Source organism: Thunnus maccoyii, chromosome 15, assembly GCF_910596095.1.
Source record: "Thunnus maccoyii chromosome 15, fThuMac1.1, whole genome shotgun sequence".
NCBI classification, from domain to species: domain Eukaryota; kingdom Metazoa; phylum Chordata; class Actinopteri; order Scombriformes; family Scombridae; genus Thunnus; species Thunnus maccoyii.
In genome coordinates, this window is record NC_056547.1 from 1,031,834 (window position 1) to 1,049,146 (window position 17,313).

At 41.3% G+C, this 17,313-nt stretch overlaps 1 protein-coding gene across 1 annotated transcript in view; it reads left to right on the top strand.

The window, feature by feature from the left end:
* Window positions 1–383: 383 nt before the first annotated feature.
* Window positions 384–17,313, top strand: part of pogza (pogo transposable element derived with ZNF domain a) — a gene marked incomplete at its 3' end in the record, with an annotated part of 25,875 nt that continues 8,945 nt past the window's right edge. The window contains exons 1-14 of the mRNA XM_042436102.1: window positions 384–406; window positions 3,375–3,443; window positions 5,174–5,261; window positions 6,761–6,939; window positions 7,572–7,635; window positions 9,290–9,472; window positions 10,522–10,695; window positions 10,979–11,064; window positions 11,301–11,441; window positions 13,932–14,215; window positions 14,343–14,500; window positions 15,511–15,611; window positions 15,895–16,041; window positions 17,161–17,295. Coding sequence (XP_042292036.1) covers window positions 5,177–5,261; window positions 6,761–6,939; window positions 7,572–7,635; window positions 9,290–9,472; window positions 10,522–10,695; window positions 10,979–11,064; window positions 11,301–11,441; window positions 13,932–14,215; window positions 14,343–14,500; window positions 15,511–15,611; window positions 15,895–16,041; window positions 17,161–17,295 — 1,737 coding nt within the window. The remainder of the gene's footprint in view (window positions 407–3,374; window positions 3,444–5,173; window positions 5,262–6,760; window positions 6,940–7,571; window positions 7,636–9,289; window positions 9,473–10,521; window positions 10,696–10,978; window positions 11,065–11,300; window positions 11,442–13,931; window positions 14,216–14,342; window positions 14,501–15,510; window positions 15,612–15,894; window positions 16,042–17,160; window positions 17,296–17,313) is intronic.

Consider the following 17,313-nt stretch of genomic DNA (forward strand, 5'->3'; position numbering starts at 1 on the left):
ATGAATCCTTTTTTAATTATTTATAGATATTAGGATGCATGTAAATGTGAACTTAAATATCTAATGGATAAATAGAATTAAATATCCATAATGTAATGTTTCTAGGCAACTTGGGTGTTGGAATTCTTGTTTGCTAAATTAAATTAAATGATAGCTAACTAGCTTTTAGTTCAAATGCTGTCTATTGTTTTGATTCAGTGAAAATCCACTGTGATTTATTTATTTTTAGTATAATAGTTCACATTTCACCTCTCCCCTTCACCCAGTGTAAACAATGAATATACAGCACTGTCTCCGGATTTTACAATTACTCAAATTTAGCAGAAGAACATTAGCTAAGCTAACACCTGTTAGCATTGGCTAGTTTCCAAGAATTTGGTAGTGCAACACTCAACTAAATCGGAATGTGTGTGTTCAACAGGTTGTTGGGGGTTACACACGGTTACACGGCTGTATACTGACGAATTAATTTAAGAAAATTATATTTCAGCGTAATTTAGAGAGAAACTTTAGCTATCCTTTGTTAGCTAACGCTAGCTGTTTCCCGGCAATTAGCACGGTGAATTTAACATCAGCAACAGTTGACAAGAGATTACTGAACACAATTAGATCAGATACTAGGTTACTAACGTTTTATTGCCAATAAAATTTGAGGTACAACTCCTCATCAGTTATTTCATGGTTAACACAAAGCTAGACAGCCACTGGTAGCTAACACTAAGCGGCCATTATTCGATATGGGAGAGGCTACATGGGCTAGCTACTTAGCATCATCGTTCGATGTTGACTTTAACCAGTTTTGATGCGTAAATGTAGGAATTAACGTTAACTTAGCTAGTCAACAACGACTTCAATGAGAAGATCGCAGCTTCATGTTTTATTGTAATTGCGCTGAAATCAAATCCGCCAGTTTGAGGCTTTTAGCCCGCAGATGGCAAAATGACCGGAAACCTAATAGTGTTAGCGTTTACTTTCTCTTTAACTAGGTGGTCAAACCGTGTTCATCATATTATTAATTATCGTTGTTATCATATAAAATTTTGAATCACACACTATGAAAGTCAGTCGCGTTTCGCGACACCCAAAGTTTATCAGAGTCCGGTCAGTTCAGAAGACTTTAATGTTAGTAACATTAGCATGCTAATGTGTGTTTGTACCCAGACGTTATGTTAATTATCAGGCTGAATATTGTTGAAAGATTCGTGGTAAACGCGTATTTCTCTCGACATGTGAGTCTCGGAGGAGCAGAAACATGAGTTTTTGAGTTTTGGGGTATTTTACAAACATTGTGAAGGAGCTGTTGTGCCTTCATAGGCAGATATCCCTCCGCCCAGCGGTGACAGCAGGAGGAGGGGAAGTGGCGGAGGGATACTAACCGAAGCACCTTCCAGAGTAAACAGCCGCAAACATCGTGCCCGGTGCTAAATGCAAGCTGCTAACTGTCTGAGAAGATCACTGTTTATCAGTTTAATTCAGAAAAACGTAAAGTTCTGCAGTTAAATTTTAACGGAATAAGTATTTATTTGGCATATTAAAGGTCCGGATAAGGTAAGCGAACGCATGTGTCTCTTTTTTAAGCGGACATAATGCAGAGTTAATGAAGTCAGTGAGTTAGCTGCTAGGCTAGCTCGTTAGCTTGTTAGCATTAGTAGCTGAAGGCTAAACTGTCTGTGAGGGGGGCACCGGGAGGGGTGTGTGTGCAGGCAGCAGGGACAGCTTAATACAATATCCTCAGTTTGATAATAAGATCATAAGTTTTGGAAAAGTAAACAGAAAGTATGTGTGAAGTCAGTAATCTGGAACATTAAGCACTGTAAGTGTTTAATTAGCTTTGCATACATTAGCTTGCTAGCTTAGCATGCTAACTGATTGAGTTAAATCTGTGAAAATCTTGTCGCTTCTTGTTAACTTTTTGCCCGGATAAATAACTGAGTGAGAACAACTTTAAACAACATTAGTTATTAGCTTCTGTGTTATTTAGATTTTGTTTTGTTGAAACTGAAAATAGAAAGCAAACAGAATTTATTCCAGATAGCTTTCAGCTAACGGTCTTCAAGATGCTTTTACTGACCAATGACACATTTATTCATGAAATAATACTTTGTTTGTCAACAATGATTTGTTTGGATGATAGTCACATGTAATAGAACAAACTGCTGTAACGTGTACATGTGTTACTACAGTTAACAGACAGAATGAAGGATTCACATCAAAAATGACCGCTGGAGATGTTTGTCTGTTATGATATCCAGAATTGGCTTTATCTTTATTATTGACAGCTCTTTATATTATCTGCTGTTGAAAATTATTATAGTTAATATTATCTGACAGTGACAGAGCTAATAATAATTAAAGGACAGGTTAACAATTTTTCAAGCCTGTCTTGTTTTCCTCGCTGTGATCATTCCTTCTGTTTATACTGGCTGAAGCTTCATATTAACTCCAGATCAACTTTGAAATACATTTTTGCACAGAAGGAGGACTGTGGATTTCGTCCTCCATCACTTCCATTGTAAGGTCATTATGAAGGGATCCTCTAATGGTCAGTATGAACAGGAGGAATGATTACAGCAAAAAAACAGCTTAAATGTTCATTTGATGACTGACTGTTGGTTTAAGACAGGTCGGAAAAGTTTGATTAGAGTGGAAATGATTAGTTGATTAATCAGTTACTGGATCGATAGAAAATTAATCAACAGTTTTAAAATCAGTTAATCAAGTTATTTAATAAATTGGTTAATTCAAGTCTGTAATGAGACAAAAGTAGTAAAAAATATGTTTATTTTGACTGTGAACAGATAAACCACAGATATAATCTTAAACATTAAAAACATGAATGCATTCATTAATGTTATTAGTAGAAGTTAACAAGCTCTAAAGAGAGCAAACAACTGATAGCTAATATCAGCTAGATGTCATCAGACACTGGAGACGCTCAGTGCTGCAGTACGACTGTTTAATTAACATGTAAAGGTCGTTACGCACCAGGGACGTGACGAGTAAATGACACGACAACGCAAAACACTTGCCTGTGAATAGTTCACATCAAAACTATTCACACCAGCAGCGATATTCTGCTGTCAGTCAGCTGGTGAAGCAGTTTGTCCTCTCAGCTCGTCAGACACTGCTGACAGACGACAGAGACGCTGGACGCAGGTCGGAGCCGGTGGTGATGATGATGATGATGATGATGATGATGATGATGATCACCGACCTGCGTTCAGCGTCTCTGTCGTCTGTCAGCAGTGTCTGACGAGCTGAGAGGACAAACTGCTTCACCACCACGGGAAGAAATCTACAGTGTTTGTATTTCTAAATACATGATGATGATACATGAATCAATATATTGATTCTTTATTTCCTGCCCACTACAGAGAGCAAGTTTACCTGCCTGCAGTGAAACAAGCTTACAGACAGACGAGTTGATCAATCAGTTTAATACGGTAAATAACTTGAAAACACACAGCGGGACATTCAACGTCCCACATGGGCCTTCACAATAAACCGCTGTCTGTGCAGATTACGCGTTGTGATTGGTTGATGCTTTTATTCGCTGTGTGAAAACTCAGAAAAATCAACCTTGTTCTGAAAAAAATTACGCAGTTTTTTTGCCGCGTAATATTCGTGCTCTGTGTGAAAATACTGATGACAAAAACAACAGTTAGATAAAATATATCAACGTGTGAGTTAATCGCATGCTTAAAAAAAACCTCCCCCGATGTGTAAAGAACTTCAGGACGTTGGTTTGTTTTGTGACAGTAAACTACTACCACTGTAAAAGTTTTATACAAAAAAACATGTTTATATTTCTCACAGTAACGAATAAAAGTATAATTTTGGTTCGACAAGTTTAAAAATATTGTAAGAGATCTCCAACGGCTTGACGTCATTAGATTTAGCAGCTCAGCTAACGGCTAATAGCTAACAGTTAACGGCTAATAGCTAGCAGCTAATAGCTAACAGTTAACAGCTAATAGCTAACAGCTAACGGCCAATAGATAATAGCTAACAGTTAACAGCTAACGGCTGATAGCTAACAATTAACGGCTAACAGTTAACGGCTAATAGCTAACAGTTAAGGCTGATAGCTAACAGTTAACAGCTAACAGTTAACAGCTAACAGTTAACGGCTAATAGCTAACAGTTAACGGCTAACAGCTAACAGTTAACGGCTAACAGCTAACAATTAACGGCTAACAGCTAACAGTTAACGGCTAATAGCTAACAGTTAACGGCTAACAGCTAACAGTTAACGGCTAATAGCTAACAGTTAACGGCTAACAGTTAACGGCTAACAGCTAACAGTTAAAGGCTAACAGTTAACAGCTAATAGCTAACAGTTAACAGCTAACAGTTAACGGCTAATAGCTAACAGTTAACAGCTAACAGTTAACGGCGCTCCAAACGTTTAAGAAACTTTTAGTCTAGGATTGTGATTTAATTTTTTTTTAGTTCAGTTGAATCAAAGTTCTCTATTCTTGTGTTTTTGAACACTTAAATGAAAATGAAAACTAAAAACCTGAAGATTATTTTCATTATTGATTAGTTTATTTGTAGTTTGATCCATCACAGTAACATCTGAAAGCCAAACGTATTTACTGAGGTTTCTAACCTTAACAACAGTAGTTTAAATGTACACTTACTAGATTCTTCTGTAGCTTTCATCCACATGTTGCAGCAGATGAAGTTCTCGCAGTCTGCCAGCTGTTAAATTAATCGCCGACTATTTTGATAATTGATTAATGGTTTGAGTCTCGTTAAATGTGAATATTTTCTGGTTTCTTGAGTCTCTTTGACAGTAAACTGAAGATCTTTGTTGTGGACAAAACAAGACATTTGATGACATTTTATGGATCAAACAACTAATCAATTAATCAAGACAATAATCAACTGATTGATAATGAAAATAACGGTTAGTTGCAGCTCTACAAAAAAATCGCATTAAAGAAAAAGTTTGGTTGATAAACAACTCAAATGATTATTCAACTGTTACAGTTGTTGGTTAAATAATTGATTAATTGAACCAAACAACAACCAGGTCTGATGTTTGTTACAGTTTTTATCTCTAAATCAATCACTGATCAAAGATTATAAATCAGGAATCTGTCGTCCAATCAAATCATTCGCTTACTGATGATCAATAATAGACACAAACAGCTGTGTCGTCCTGCAGGTGATGGAGGAGACGGCGGGCGGCGGCGCTGCTGACCTGCTGATGGAGTGTGATGAAGAGGAGCAGAAGGCGGAGAAGCGCGATGAAGGTGAGGAGTTAAAATGAACATGAACAGGTGATCAGTCTGTCATGTGACCGACAAAGAACATTTTCTTCTTCTAAACTTTTCTCTGTGAGGTTTGTTCCAACAAACCCTCTTCTTCATCATCATCATCATCATCGACGCCACTAACAGACGACGACCTGTTTGGCTCCGTTCATCAGCGTCAGTCGTCGTTAGAGGAGCTGAAACATCAGAGAACATGAATCCATCAGAGCAGAAGAAGAAGTTAGAGGCTAAAAAACGTCTTTCTAAAGCGAAAACGCTCCGTGACGAATACGAGAGGCGTCATGTGACGTCACAGAGATATTAGAGGAGAATATTACAGCTACAGCAGCTGATGTTACAACCAACAGCTGCACATAGAACAAGAACAAACTGTATTAACCAAACATTTCAACACGCAACAACATTCAAAACCAGGAAGTACAGTTTACAGTCCCAGAAGACTTGATCACATGACTATAATACAGGATGCACACGTCATCATTTACTTGATTCATAAATTATTTTTTTGTTTGTTGTGGATATTTTGAGCGAAGTGGAGAAAAGCTCACACACGAGCCTTTAATGTGTGTTGAACTGGGACGCTGTCTGTTTCTGTTCTGGTCTCTGAAGGTCTGAGTCTTTATTAGTCTAACTGGTTCACTAGTTTCTAAACAAGGAAGTGCGTGTTACCCGTGTCAGTTCAGGTCACGTTGCGTTGAACTTCAGTGTCTGACTGCATCAATAGAATCTACACATCCACCGATCTGCGTTGTCAAGGAAAGCCTCCTCCGACCTTGGTAACCATGGTGATGCTGATTTACCCTCAATCAGAGAGGTTCCTGCTTTAGGATTACACTGAGACCTCTAAAGATGGAAAATTCCATAACAATGTTCACTATATTCACTATATTTATATTTATATTTATTTTTATATGGAAACTGTAGATTGATTCAGATGAAGACTTTATTTCAGGTCACAGCAGCTCTGAACCCGACAGTTTTACCTTAAAGGAAACTAATGATCACATGAAGGAATGATGATAAATCACTGGTGTCGTCTGATCGAGTGAATCAGAAACTAAAACAATCATCGTCTCTGTTGAGAAGAACGGCTGAACAAGAACTGAATCAGAAACAAGCTGCAACTAACGACGACTTTCATTATCAATTAATCTGCTGATTATTTTCTCAATTAATTGTTTAAACTGTCAGAATTTAGTGAAAATGGCCGTCAAAGGTCCAGCGGTTCAGACTCTCCGGGTCTTAAATCAAGTTGTTTTAAAGGTGACGTCTTGACGTGTCTGATCACAAAGATTCAGTTTATTGTCACACATGACGCAGAAAAACTATTGATCATCATATCTGAGAAACTGAAACCAGCAGATCGTATCAATAGTCTGTTTATTAACATGGTTGCTGGCAGGTGATTGATCAGCTCTTCCTGTAGTTTGTGTTTAAACTGTATGGAAGACTCAGGCGTGATGCTTGTGTGTGTGCAGCTCTGCAGGCCGTCGCTGCCGTGATGGAGGAAGAGGAGGAGGAGGAGAAGGAGGAGGGGCGGGGGGAGCAGGGGGGGTCAGACCCCCCCCCACCAGTCAGGATCATCCCCATCCCACTCGAACCAGTGAACAGCTGCAGCCCCCCCACACACACCAGCACACACAATAACACAGTGATGGTAAGCGGACGCTGCAGGTCACTCGATCACTGATCAGACGGATCAAACATTTACTGAAACTAATAACATGAATGTTTAATTAACATTGATCAATTCATTCCTTCAGACACGTGTTTGTTGTAGAGCTGCAACTAACGATCATTATTGATTAACCCTAGAGATTCAGGTGACGTCTTCAGACTGTTGGATCAACAGATGTTTGGAAGTTTTCATTAAAACGATTCATTGATTGTCTTATTGATTAATTAGCTAATCATTGCAGCTGTAAACTATCAGTCAGAGATTCATGCAGGAAGTTGAGTCGGAGCCGTTTCACAGGTTTTGATGATGTAATTCACCTCGAGTGTTCGGTCCAATCAGAGATGAGTTTACTGGCAGCTGAAGACCAGACGACGACGAACAAGAAGCTAAAAAACTAAAAAACCTCAAATCTGTTCAATGACTGAGACTCATTTCTGATGTAATAACAGCTGTGAGGCTGGAGTCACATGACCCAAGCAGCTGTTTGATCTGTACGTGATGTCATCAGGCTAAATGTTTACATAGTTCCTCTGCTTTGTGTGTGTGTGTGTGTGTGTGTGTGTGTGTGTGTGTGTGTGTGTGTGTGTGTGCGCGTGTGTGTGCGTGTGTAGTCGTTGTCAGGTGCTCCTCGGGGCTTCATGGTGAACGGTCGGCTGGTCCCTCTGCTGCCTGGAGGTCAGTACCATTCAGTTTGTTGTTTCCGTGGCAACAGATGTTTGATGAGCTGAGTTTGATCCCACAGAGTTCAGTGCATCCATCTATATATATATATATGTGTGTGTGTGTATATGTGTGTGTGTGTGTATATATATATATATATATATATGTATATATATGTGTGTGTGTGTATAATCTTGAGGAGGAGACATTCACGTGTTCACTACATCAATCATCTTTTTGAACGGAGAGATTACCTTCAGAGTGTTGCATTATGGGTTGTTTGTAGCATTAGTGTTGTTAGCCTAGCGACTTTCACTCAGCACTAAAGATGTTTGTTTAGCTCACTTTAACCTGCAGGAGTTTTAGAAATGCATCGATCGATCAATCAGCTACTGATCGAAACCAGCCGGTCGGATCCAAATCAGATATCAGAAACTGATCAGCTGACCGATCAGCTCATCAATTTCTTATATCTGATTTTTTTTTTTTGCCGGTCAAATTTACACACGTGCTGCACGATGGTTCACGTTGTGCACACAGCAGCACAGACAGTAACGTTACAGACACACGTGTTGTTGGTTGTTCAGTGTGACACCTGCACAGGAAACAACCATCAGCGGCGGTTTGAAGACGCTCGCAAAGGCAAAGCAGCTTTTTAAATAGTTGATGTTTTATATGAACATACAGCTGAATTTCCATTTTCCTTTTAAAATAAAGTTACAAAATCGTTTATGTATGATGTCAGTTATAGTTCTTAGAAAGAAATAAAATGTATGAAATTCTTCTAAAGAAAGAAAAATCTGAATCAGGAGGTCGGACTTTGAAACGATCCGATCGTTGCGTCTCTGGACGTCTTCACACTCAATCTGTCCAGCTGATAATCACCAAATCACCAAATCACCACTGTCACAGTTAGGGGACGGGCATTCGAAGAAATTTCCTTAATCGATCATCGGGAAAATTAACAATCAATTATTGATTAATCTTTTTTTTATGTGTATTAAAAATGCCTACGGCAGGAAATACTAAAGAAAGCCTGTTTTTCCTCAATGAAATCTTTATTCCAAGAAGAAATGATAGACCAGCACCAGTCCTCTTATCCAGGCAGTTAAAGGCAGCGGAGCGCTAACTCCTCCGTGCTAACTCCTCCGTGCTAACTCCTCCGTGCTAACTCCTCCGTGCTAACTCCTCCGTGCTAACGCTGAGCAGCTAACGCTGAGCTGATGGAGGAGGATTCATTAACCAGTGAACGTTGTTCAGGTGGTGCATCATCGGGGTCGTTGTTGTTGTGTTGTAGGTTTACACGGCGTTGCAATGTTTACAGTGAGCTTTGTTGTTTTTTTAGCGTCGCCTTGCTCTCTTCATGTTTACTTTCGTCTAGTTTCTACGGCAACCAGCCGGCAGCTGAGGATTCATTTTCCCTCTATTCCCTCTAATTTAAATTGCGCCCCCGGCTGGTTGCAGCACGTAGTGAAATTCATTGCAACTTGAAGACACACACATACATAACATACTCTGATACGAACGTTAAATCGATTTAATTCCACGTCATCGAAAAACTTCTTAACGATCAATGATGGATCATCTATTAATCAGCCCGTCTCTAGTCAGCTGCTCTCCAGATGAACAGCAGCTGTGTGTTAACGGAGTGTCGCTGCTCCTCCTGCAGGAGGCGGAGCTGAGCTGAAGCTTCGCTCTCATCCCGCCGGCTCGGCCAGCGGTTTCACCACTGTTCACATCCCCGTCACCCTGACGCTGCACAGTCCTGCTGGAACCCGACACATCAACACCACCGCCTCACTGACCGCCACGCCAGCTGCACCTGAACCTGAACACACCCCCATCATCACAGGTACACACACACACACACACTCATCATCACAGGTACACACACACACACACTCATCATCACAGGTACACACACACACACACACTCATCATCACAGGTACACACACACACACTCATCATCACAGGTACACACACACACACTCATCATCACAGGTACACACACACACACACTCATCATCACAGGTACACACTCACACACACACACACACACACACCCCCATCATCACAGGTACACACACACACACACTCATCATCACAGGTACACACACACACACACTCATCATCACAGGTACACACACACACACACCCCCATCATCACAGGTACACACACACACACACACTCATCATCACAGGTACACACACACACACACTCATCATCACAGGTACACACACACACACACTCATCATCACAGGTACACACACACACACACTCATCATCACAGGTACACACTCACACACACACACACACACACACACACTCATCATCACAGGTACACACTCACACACACACACACACACACACACACCCATCATCACAGGTACACACACACACACACACACTCATCATCACAGGTACACACTCACACACTCATCATCACAGGTACACACACACACACTCATCATCACAGGTACACACACACACACACACTCATCATCACAGGTACACACTCACACACCCCCATCATCACAGGTACACACTCACACACACACACACACCCATCATCACAGGTACACACACACACACCCCCATCATCACAGGTACACACACACACACACACACACACTCACACACCCGTCATCACAAGTACACACTCACACACACACACACACACTCACACCCCCATCATCACAGGTACACACTCACTCACACACACACACTCACACCCCCGTCATCACAGGTTCACACCGTTATTCTTAAAATAACTTCAACGATTAATCAATAATCAAAATGCTTCACAGTTCATTTCCTTCAGATCAGCTGATTGATGAGTTGAAGGGTCGTCGCTGGTCGATGATGATAATCATCGTTAGTGTCTCTGTCTGTGGTCCAGGTGTGGTCTCAGGTGAAGCAGCTCAGAAGGTTTTGAATGACCACAATGTGAACTTCGTTACCCAGAATCCTCAGCTGCAGTCCAGCCCGCCCGTGAAGAGACAGAGGACGACCCCCATCCCGTCCAGCAGAGGCAGAGGAAGACCTCCGACCGCCAGCAAGCTGCTGCGCAAAGGTTTGATTTACCTTCAGAGTGTCTGCAGCTCTTATTGATTATTGATATTACAGCTGTTTCTGATCAGTTCACTGCAGGATCAATACTGAGTCACATGTCCACAAGTCATATGATCATCCTGCACAAACTGTGAGCTGCAGATAATCAATATTAATGGACTCTGATCAGAGTGTGTGTGTGTGCGTGTGCGTGTGCATGTGCGTATGTGTATGTGTGTGTATGTGTGTGTGTGTGTGTATGTGTATGTGTGTGTGTGTGTGTGTGTGTGTGTGTGTGTTCTCAGGTCAGCTGGGTCACGTTTCTCCTCCCGACTGTCTCGTCTGCATGTCTCAGTTCAAACTGATCACAGAACTACGAGGATTCATGTGTGTAAGTTCAGCTGCAGATAAATATAGAAATAAAACTCAAACTGTGACATCACACGTCCTGACTGACATCACACGTCCTGACTGACATCACATGTCCTGACTGACATCACACGTCCTGACTGACATCACACGTCCTGACTGACATCACGCGTCCTGACTGACATCACATGTCCTGACTGACATCAGGCGTCCTGACTGACATCACGCGTCCTGACCCCGCCTCTAATGTCCCCCCAGCTGTGCAGTCCTGCCATCGCTCAGAGTCTGAGGAACCTGAGGAGGAAGAAGAAACCTCGCAGGAGGAGCAGAGACAAGAAGAAGAACAAGTCCTCCAGAGAGTCTCAGACCTGCAGCAAAGTGTCCAGAACTCAACCAGGAGTGAGTCTGATCGCTGCTGCTGCAGCAACAATAACAATCAATAACACTCTGTTTGTTTGTTTGTTTGTTGTTAGCTTCTGTTGTAGCAGGCGCTAATCTCCCCAGAATCCACAAATCAAAATATTCAAAAAAACAAGAAAACGATCAAAGCAAAATCCAAACAAACAAAACAGCTGATCTCAATGCAACACAGTCAAATCAATAACACATAGTTATCAATAAATAAATGGTTCAAATGAGCCCAACAAGCTCTGACAAATAATAACTCCAACAACACAGCTGCATTCAGAGTCACAACTGAGTCGGATCTGAACATGTCGATATGATTCACACTTCCTGAGGATCACTATCTCTGATGTCATCACCAGTAAACCTCCAGGAATCCAGTTTACAGTCTTCTCCAGTATCACCGTGATCACTGGTTGTTTTCTGTCAGACAGGAAGCTGCTGATTCACATCACTTTGTTTTGTTTACACAACAAAAAGAAACAAACAACAGCAAAGCTACAGTCAGCATAAATAAATACATAAACATAAAATAAATGTACATTCCAGGAGTTATTAGATGAATAAATCATTTACACACTGAGATCAACAAACAGACAGATGAGCAACGGAGCAACAACAGTCATTAAATAAGTAAACAAAACACAAAATGTTGTTCTAAATGTTCTAAATACACTTTTTTTTTTTTCATTTGGTTTTACAAACAGAAAAACAGATAATAACAATAATGAGAACGTGGCTTACAAAAAACAAAACAAACAAAGAAATAGACAAAGAAATAAAAGTTATAAAATAACTTTTATATACAAATCTGACTGAATGGACACTAATCAATAGTTGAGGTCGTAGCCGGTGATTCTGACATCACACGCTGGACGCAGAAGATGAAGAACAGTTTAAAGAGTTTAAGGAGGCAGATGGATGTTTTCTCCAACATTAACTAAGAAAAGCTTCCAGATCTGATAACATTTATTCATAGAACCTCTCAAAGAATATTTTATTTTCTCTAATTTAATAAAAAACAGTCGGTCATGAAGCCATCGTGTAAAACTTTCCATTTTAAAAGCGAGAAACGAAGGTGAACCAGTCAGTGCCTCTGACAGAGAACACGCCGGCAGCAGGGAGCCGAGCTGGTTCACCAGGACAGACGGAAAGTAATGAAAAGATTTCCTTAATTCTGCTGCACGATCAGAACATGTGAGCACGAGTAGCCGGAGGTCGGTAGCATGTAGGGTCTCACCTCAGGAAACAGGAGAACAGAATGTCAAAGACTATCTGGAAAACAGTCAGCTGTCAAAGGCAGAAGACTGAAAGGTGGATTCTGTATGAGCTTATATATGAAAGATGAAGGATGCTCTAAGATAGAATCACAAGGGTCACATGATGGCTGGGCAGGAAACTGAGGGAGCATCTGGTGCATAAAACCTCACACACTTTACACACTTTATACACTTTACACACTTTATACACTTTACACACTTTACACACTTTACACACTTTACACACTTTATACACTTTACACACTTTACACACTTTACACACTTTATACACTTTACACACTTTATACACTTTACACACTTTACACACTTTATACACTTTACACACTTTACACACTTTACACACTTTACACACTTTATACACTTTACACACTTTACACACTTTACACACTTTATACACTTTACACACTTTATACACTTTACACACTTTACACACTTTACACACTTTACACACTTTACACACTTTATACACTTTACACACTTTACACACTTTACACACTTTATACACTTTATACACTTTACACACTTTACACACTTTATACACTTTACACACTTTACACACTTTACACACTTTACACTCTTTACACACTTTATACACTTTACACACTTTACACACTTTACACACTTTATACACTTTACACACTTTATACACTTTATACTCTTTACACACTTTATACACTTTACACACTTTACACACTTTACATACTTTATACACTTTACACACTTTACACACTTTACACACTTTACACACTTTACACATTTTACACACTTTATACACTTTACACACTTTACACACTTTACACACTTTATACACTTTACACACTTTACACACTTTACACACTTTACACACTTTATACTCTTTATACACTTTATACACTTTACACACTTTACACACTTTACACACTTTACACTCTTTACACACTTTACACACTTTACACACTTTACACACTTTATACACTTTACACACTTTATACACTTTACACACTTTACACACTTTATACACTTTACACACTTTACACACTTTATACACTTTATACACTTTATACACTTTACACACTTTTAATGGTGCCAGTAAACAGATGAGGTGTTTGAACGTGTGTGAAAGAGGCTCCTTTATTGATTCAGTCGTCATGCAGCTGTTTCTGTTTCCAGCTGTAGGTCACATGATGTCTGACATCATTCCGCTTCCTGTGTGTGTCTCCTTCAGTCTAAAGGTACCTCTCCCGTCCAGAAGACTCACAGACGGTCCGACGACTTCCTGTCAGACCAGTTCACCGGCCCCGCCTCTCCCGGCGGCGCCTGCAGCCCCCGGCGGGACCCGTCCGATCCGGCGCCCGACGCCCCCCACGGGAAACTGGTCATCATGGTGGAGGACTTTTATTACGGGTCGGATTCCGGCCGGAAGCTCGCGAAACTCAACCAGCTGGGCAGGAAGTACACGGGACCGTACCGCTGCATCCACTGTCCCCAGACGCTCCGCAACAACATCCAGTGAGACACGTTTTCACTTCATCTGTTCTGCCGACGACGTTCTCTGTGTTTGATTTCCTGTTAAGCTCTTTGACTTTTCCTGCGTATGAAATACATAAATGTTAATAAAGTTGCGTGGTCGTCTCAGGCTGATGTCCCACATGCAGCAGCACGTCTCCATGATGTCCCAGCAGGACGGACACATGGACGCCGTGTCCTCATGTCCTCACTGCTTCCGTCACTTCAGCTCCCCGTTCAGACTGCAGTGTCACCTGGAGGCGGTTCACAGTCAGTACGAGTCCACAGGTCTGTCACGCACACGCACTAACACACACACGCACACACACGCACACTAACACACACATACGCACGCACACACACACACACTAACACACACACACATGCACACACACGCACACACACTAACACACACATGCACACACACACACACACACACTATGCACACACACACACTAACACACACACACGCACACATGCACACACACACTATGCACACACACACACACACACTAACACACACACACACACATGCACACACTAACACACACTAACACACACTAACACACACACACACACATGCACACACTAACACACACTAACACACACTAACACACACTATCACACACACACACACACACTAACACACACACACTATCACACACACATGCACGCATACACACACACATGCACACACACACACACTAACACACACACATGCACGCACACACACACTAACACACACTAACACACACACACACTAACACACACTAACGCACACTAACACACACACACACTAACACACACTAACGCACACTAACACACACACACACACATGCACGCACACACACACTAACACACACTAACACACACACACACTAACACACACTAACACACACACACACTAACACACACTAACACACACACACACTAACACACACATGCATGCACGCACACACACTAACACACACTAACACACACACCCTGTAAATCATCTGTTGAATATATTTCTGTCTAGTCAGTGACCTTCATCAGTGGACAAACCAACAAGTGTTTCTGTGTTTAAACTCAGTTTGAGTATTAAAGTCACAGCTTCTGTTTGTGCAGGAAGGTTAAAACATGTGGTGACTTAACACAGCGCAATAAAAACACACTATCTATATCTATATCTATATCTATATATATATATGTGTATATATGTATATATATATATATATGTGTGTGTATTAAACTTGAGTAGTGTTTTGTCGTGGTGTGACATGATGTGATGTAATAAAGTGTTTGTGTTCATCGTGCAGCGAAGTGTAAGATCTGTGAGCTGGAGTTCGGTGGTGAGCCGGCGTTTCTGTGGCACATGAAGAGCACACACAAACCAGGAGAGATGCCCTACGTCTGCCAGGTCGACACACACACACACACCTCAACTACAACCTCATATATAGATATATATATATATATCTACTCTCTATATGTGTGTATGTACTACTGCTGCAACTAATGATTAGTTTCATTATCAGTTATTCTGTTGATTATTTTCTAGATTAATCGATTAGTTGTTTGGTCCATAAAATGTCAGAAAATGTTGAAAAATGTGGATCAGCAGCTCTGATACATACTGTGTGTGTGTGTGTGTGCGTGCGTGCATGTGTGCGTGCGTGTGTGCGTGCGTGTGTGTCCTGCAGGTGTGTGACTTCAGGTCGTCCTTCTACTCAGACGTCTGGTGTCACTTCCAGGAGTCTCACGCCGACACCAATCACCTGCTGTGTCAGTACTGTCTGCGCGTGCTGCGCAGCAGCTCCTGCTACCAGCAGCACTTCGCCCGACACCAGGTACGCTCACCTGCTCCGAGCCGCCGCCGCCGCCGCGTCGTTACACCGTGCTCAGATATATCACATAGAGAGAGTCGAAGTCATGACATCACTTCCTGTCTAGCTTCTGTAACTCAACACTTTCTCTCATTCAGTGTTTCTTTCGGAGAGAAATCTTCTCAGACTGCTCGGCTCCTCTGCAGCAGCTGCTGATGTTTCTACACATTCCTGCAGGCGTCGTTTGTCTCTCTGGTTGTAATCTGAGCAGTGAAGACGTCTCTCTGTCCCGCTGTTATTACAGACATGTCTGAACTCGCCGCCATCCCTCCACTCGCTCACTGACTCGTCTCCTCTGTCGAGTCAGTGACGTTCAGACCCCAAAACCTCCAGAACTCATGAGAAACTGTCTGTTAAAGGCTGCGAAAAACAGAAAACTCCCGTCTGTCCTCATCTAAACACAGACGCAGAGTAAAACGTCACCAGAGTGCACAGAGAAGAGAGAGAAGTCTAGAGAGATGAAACACATTACAAACAACATTTAAATAAAGTAAGTTGGGTATGAAAAAAGTTTAAAATATATTAAAGACAACCAGTCATATACATCCAGACACATGTCAACATATCTGTAGATTTGGCTGATATGTGTCTGGATATATATGACTGCTTCTTTTATATATTTTAAACTTTTTTCATACCTAACTTACTTTATTTAAATGCACAATATGTAATTTCAGCCACTAGGCGTCTCAATCAAAACAACAACAACAGACGGAGTGTGATGACGGTGTGAAGTAGCAAGGGATCATGGGAGTTGTTGTCTTCGTCGTTAAATAACCAGCTTCACCGGGATAGGATTACTCCAGTGTTCATCATTCAGTCTCCTCCTCTCCAGAACAAACGTACATGCAGATTAAAATTGTTAAAATACTAATTAAAACTGTTTCACTTAAAAAAATCAATATTTTTTAAGTGAAGTGAAGTTTATTACTTCTGGAGCAGAATCTGGAAGTTCTGATTTCACTTCGGCTCTCTGTGATGTCAGATTCAACTCCAACATGATGTTTATCTATCACTCTGGATCAAAGTGTATGTGTAGTCCTGAATCTGTGTGTGTGTGTGTGTGTGTGTGTGTGTGTTCAGAGGAAGACCGTGTTCGGCTGTGATAAGTGTCGTCTTCACTTCCTGTACGTTAAAGAACGTATTGAACACAGGATGCTGCATCACAGGACTCACATCAGACCGACTCAACTCACCGGACTCAAACCTGGAACCAAGGTAACCTGAACCGGTTCT